This window comes from Cygnus olor, chromosome 2 (assembly GCF_009769625.2).
Source record: "Cygnus olor isolate bCygOlo1 chromosome 2, bCygOlo1.pri.v2, whole genome shotgun sequence".
Lineage (NCBI taxonomy): Eukaryota > Metazoa > Chordata > Aves > Anseriformes > Anatidae > Cygnus > Cygnus olor.
In genome coordinates, this window is record NC_049170.1 from 49,020,689 (window position 1) to 49,026,413 (window position 5,725).

Genomic DNA, 5,725 nt, shown 5'->3' on the forward strand with positions numbered 1-5,725 from the left:
TTTACATTTTTTTTTACTTTTTCTTTTTTTTTTTCTTTTTCTTTTTTTTCCCTTTTTTTTTTTTTTTTTTTTAAGTATACACATTCTTTAGGTAATCAAGATAACACTACATGGTACCAAATACTAACAAAAAAAAAAAAGTCACACCAAAAATGACACAGATAAATAAAAACATTCAATTGCTGAAATACAGCAACATTGAGCCACCTCAGTTTTCTCTTTTAAAATGCTTGGAAACACACCTAACCACCCACATATTGTGGCAAAAAAAAAAAAAAAAAAAAAAAAAAAAAAAAAAGATGTTATATTGTAGAGGCATTATAGATATATAACTTTGTTTATATATAGATATATATATCTATATATCTCTATCTCATCACTGTAGAAAACGGAGCTGTATAGTTCATTGTTCATTTCCAATAGAAACAAACAGCTAATAAGTCTTTGCAACACTTTTCACTCCATTACATGATGGCTGAAATAGTCCATCCTCTCACAGTAATGGTTTTTGTTATATAAGAAAGATTGTCCTATTTTTCAGTCTCAACTGAGAAGACCTCACTGTCTGATTCATTCTTCAGGGGCATAAAACTCCTTGCGCTGTTACCCAGCTACCCATAATGTCCCTCAAGCAATTCTGCTGGACGGAAGTTCATAGTGTCAGACTACACCATGCTTGTAATGCACAAAAATGAGGTAGTACACAAAATGTTTACTGTTCAAGTTTTGATTAAGCCCCAGTCTCCTCTGCATCCCCAGCCTAACTTACAAGTGGAACCATTCCCTTTATTTACTCAGTGTAATTTTAAGAATGCAATCAACATAAAATTATATTCAATTAATCAGAGTACATTGTGCTTCCAAGCAATCTGAGAAGATAATCAGCAAGAGTTGGAAATAAATACAGAACATACTGCTGCTCATACTGCCCAAAAGTTATTATTTTGTTCCCCGTGTTATTAGGCAGTCAACATCTTTCTTGTGGGTATGTGTGAAAGAGACAGAACAGATTACAGTAAAATTAAACCTACACAATGTTCTCCTTCATCTATCCTAAGCTTGTATTAATATCACACTTCCAAGATAAATTTATCAGAATTCTGTTGGGGGTGGTCACGCTTTTAAGTGGGCTTTGTAGGAAAGTTAAATGAATCATTTCAATTTAAGAAATGGCAGGCCCCATATTTCCTAAGGATCTGACAGTTCTCTGCGGCTTTTCTGCTTAGTTAATAGAGGTCTCTCATTGTTTGACCTTAAAACAAAACAAGAAACTGTAACAGGGTTTCCCCCCTTATTCCTTAAGTCAAAGTACTATTTATAAAATAGTTTACATCTTTGTTCAGTTTCAAATTATAGACAAACCTCCCTAATACAAAATACTAAAAGTGCAATAGTATAAATTAAGAGTTTGCAACCACATTATACAAACATTACCTTTTTATTGTACAGCTTTGATAACATGAAGTATTAATCACAACTGCTTATAAAGTTGTGAATAATTTATGGTGCTAAGGTTTGTCTGTAACTTGTTTTCCAATCATTGAGCTAAAGTCCACACTACATTTTTTTTTTTCATTTAATAGAACAACTGTCCACATAGCAGCTACAAATACTTAAATTAAAAAAAAAAAAAAAGTTTGTTACTGACAGGTACTTGCACATGAAAAGCATGCTATCTTTCCCAATAAAACTTCACAATTTTGCCTGCATTGAAATAAACCACTTACTTATAGTAAAGCAAAACTTGCTTAAAAAATAAAAATAAAAATAAATCACATAGCCAGATGTATTTTGCAGTACAAAAGCTTCATTTAAGTTTGGGGCTAGTATATTGTCTGTTACCCGCATAATCTTAACATTATAAATACTACAGACAAGGATACTGTAATAATACACAGCATTGGGGTACTAAATCACTTATTTAAGATTAAGGTTCCTAAAAACATAGTCCATGTCGCTAACTAATTTGAACAAAACCAGCAAATAAGTGTGACAGAATGCCATAGTGAAGCCCCCTTTTCTCAGTTGATAATAAGTTTTGTAAGAAGCAAAGTGGACGTAGACTAGCCTCTTTCTGTTTCTAATGAAGTTATCCAAGGATTTTTTTTTGTTTGTTTGTTTGTTTCTGTTAAATTAAAAGGTTTCAAAGTTCTCAGTAACAGTCAAACTCACTGTTGAAAGTACCATGCAGATCTTGCAAGACAACTTTTCAGCAGCCACAAAGTTAGGTATTTCTGCTATGGGTAAAATTTTAAAGGGAACCTATGCGTTTAGGTCAGGAAACTAATGCTTAGCTTCAAAAGCTGTACATGGAAAAGGACAAGTGTTGTGTCAAGTAGCAGTCCAACAGTTATTCATAATGAATGCTTTTAATTAATGCCAATCTCTTTATTATCCTCAATAAATCTGGTGAATGGACGACTGGCTCCAGTTTCAGAACTTGCTTTGTCCAAACCAACAATGGGAGGGCTGCTGCCTGTGCGAGCTTTGTCCATGCCACTGGTAAGGTTACTTAGAGGCGGGATGGCGCCTCCACCTAGACTTACTGGGAGCTGAGGAATGCCTCCATTCTGTATGACAGAAATCTCATTGTTCTTCATAGCAAGTCCATTAGTGATAGCTGCAGCATATTGGTTCCAAAAATTGGGGTCAACATTCATGGCCCGAGCTGCCAAATCTTTCTGGAACATCTCAGAGAACTTCAGCGCATCACCACCCAGCAAAGCCATGGGGTTTTCCACGGAGAGGCGGCGGCCACGGCGTGCAGGGGCGTTATTCCACATGTGAGTTCCCATGTGAACCTGCAGAACAAACAGGACAAGAAACACCTCCACATTAGCACCTTCAGTATTGCTTGCTTAAAAAAAAAAAAAAAAAAAAAAAAGTCTTTTAATTCTTTTAATTCATATTGAAAACAAATCAGTTCCAGTTAAGACACAGTTGTAACGCCCAGTCATGATATACAAAGGAAATTCCAACTTTGTAATCATCTTTCAATGTGCATTTGTTTCTTGTCCGTGGAAACAAATGCAGCACCACAAAAATAAACTGTACATATCCTTTTAGGTTAGATAATTTTGTATGCAAGCTGGAAGTTCTTCATGCTGAAGATTACCAAGTACATTATTTGTACTAGGAGATGGGCATTTTTTCTGCCCTTCCCCTTTTTACATCTTGTCTCTTTTCTTAATATTTTGCCTCATCCCAGAGGCACTGATTATTTTAATAAATATAATATAAAAAAAAAAAATCAGGACGTGTAAAAATGTATTCCTAAGGCTGTATCCTAATGGTTAACCACATTGTAGGAATAAGAGGCATCAGTCCCATAGTAACCCATTGTAAATTAGTAAGAAACAGCTTTCTAGTCTGCAATGGCTGCAGAGCAGGATAGAAAATGGAAGTCTGTGATAGGCACACAAGGAGCCAAGTGAACTCTGCATTTCTGGTTTATAGGGAGTTTCTTTTGCACTGCTCTTCCACAAGAACTGCCAGAACGTGTATGTCAGCTGACTGCCTGTTTCATTGTGTGTGTCAGGCAAACTACAATGTGCATGTGCATATATACCCAGAACAAGTTTTAAAGCACGTATCACTGCACAGCCACTTTTCAATCCCTATCTTTAACACAGGAGAAACACCACCATTGAAAAAGCCTTGAATTTCCCTTATCTCCTGTCTTTGGGACACACACTTAGCACTAACACCTGCTAAGTTCAAGTACAGTGCCTTATTCCCCCCGAGCCTTTACAGTCGTATTTGGCCTCTTACCTTAAGATTCCCCTTTGTGGTAAAAGCTCTACCACAGATTGTGCAACCAAACGGTTTTTCACCAGTATGGGTGCGCTCGTGTATCTGCAGTGCACTTGCTGAGGAGAAGGTCTTCCCACAAGACTGACAGTTGTGCTGCTTGGGAGTCCGGCGAGGGGGGGGTGCCAGCATAGGGGTGATCCCCGGACTCATCACTGTCTGTGGTGCAGCAGGAACCTGGATTCCAGCTGGAAGCGAGGGAACCTCACCCAAAGAGATCGGCTTGCTGTGACCATTCACTTCCATTTTGATCATGGTAGGCGCTGTACTGGTGACCAGGCTAGGAGTACTTTGGCTGGGACCTAGAGTAAAGTTGGGTTCAAATAACTGAGAAGGCAGCTCTTTTAATTTGTGCGTCAGTAAGTGCTGTTTTAAATTACCCATAGTGGAACACCCACGATTGCAGACTGTACAAACAAATGGACGTTCTTTAGTATGGCTGCGGTAGTGAATTTCCAATGCACTCTTACAAGCAAAAGGCTTGCCACAGATATTACAAACAGTACTTTTAAACTTACCACGTTCTCTGTTCAGGAACAGCAGGCTAAAAGGAGCCTCCTCTTTGATGACCGGTCTTCCTGGGTTGGTGGATGTCAGATCTAATGCGCCTCCATTTTCAGTTGCAGGTGGTGGACTGTCTGGTTTTTCTGTCTTTAATTGTATTTCTTGTGGTTCTTCCTGGTTACTGAGACCTGGAGACTTTGATCTAAAACTTTCACTATTGCTATTTACAGGAGACAGAGCTTGCATGGAGGAAGAAGACTCTGACATTGCAGGGCTACCTGCACTCTGGCTTTCGAGATCGCCAACAGCCGATGAGGAGTCATTGCTTAAATGGTCACTTTCTCCTGATCCATTTTCTATGGATTTTAAACTGGTCAGCTGCTGACAGTTCATGACAGAATCAATCATTTTCATTTGATTCTCCAAAGCAGCAATACTGGAGATCACAGAAGGTGGTGAAGAAGGACATGACCCAGAGTAAGAGATAAGGGGTTTGGATGAGTCACTTGCCGCATCCTTTAACTCTGGGTCCTCTTCCATAGAATTTTCATCAATGTCATCATCGAAGTTGCTCAATGTGTCAATGTTCTTCTCATCATAGGAAAGCTCTGAGTCCATGGCATCCTGGAAGCCCTCTGGTAATGGCGTGTTTGGAATTTGCCCACCCATATGCATACGAATATGCTGCTGAAGAACAACTGCATTTGTAAATTTCTTCTGACAAATGGGACATGAGTGCTGTACTCTAAGTGGGGGCTTCGCTCGATGAACTCCAAAATGTGTTTTTAGATTGCCTTTTGTAGTAAAGGCACGTCCACAAATTTTGCATTTAAATGGTCTTTCTCCTGTATGCGTTCTGTAATGCATCTTGAGAGCACTCTGACAACTAAGCACACGGTGACAAATGACACATTGATTTGGATCTGTCATCTTCTTATCAATGTTCTCTACCAGCTGTTGCAGTTTTGAGGTTTCTGATGTTTGCATAGAGTCTAACAGACCACCAAATGGAAATTTTGCCTTAAACTGGTCAGACATTGCTGGAAGCACAGGGTTTGGGAGGCTTGTTGAAACACTGCTGTCTGTAACAGTAGTAGGAACTGAAGATGTGGAAGCTGTGGAAACTTGCCCACCTACAGAGAGTTCCCCGAGCCGTGTGCCCGTGGGAGGCAGACTGACAGGTTCTGCCTTAGTCAGACATGAGCCGCTCTGAATGGGCTGCGGGGATTCAGCAGACACTGGAATGCCTGACTCGGATGTGTTGAGGCTCGGGGATAAAGAAGTGCATTCACTGGAGGCAGGAGAAGGCCTCTGGGGTGACCGGCTCATGGGAGTAATACTTGGAGAATCTCCAAAACTGTTTACACCGTGTATAGTGGGGGGCAGCTGGAGCCCAATGGAAGTTGGGATG

The 5,725-nt window shown here is 39.5% G+C and overlaps 1 protein-coding gene across 3 annotated transcripts in view; it reads right to left on the minus strand.

Moving 5' to 3' along the window:
• Nucleotides 1-312: 312 nt before the first annotated feature.
• The window catches only part of SALL3 (spalt like transcription factor 3), a 23,453-nt gene continuing 18,040 nt past the window's right edge, over nt 313-5,725 (minus strand). For all 3 annotated transcript variants that reach the window (XM_040549016.1, XM_040549015.1, XM_040549014.1), the window contains 3 exons: nt 4,329-5,725; nt 3,772-4,112; nt 313-2,801 (listed from right to left, as the gene is read on the minus strand). The exon at nt 4,329-5,725 is cut by the window's right edge and continues 1,540 nt beyond it. In XM_040549016.1, coding sequence (XP_040404950.1) covers nt 2,370-2,801; nt 3,772-4,112; nt 4,329-5,725 — 2,170 coding nt within the window. In that variant the 3' untranslated portion in view covers nt 313-2,369. The remainder of the gene's footprint in view (nt 2,802-3,771; nt 4,113-4,328) is intronic.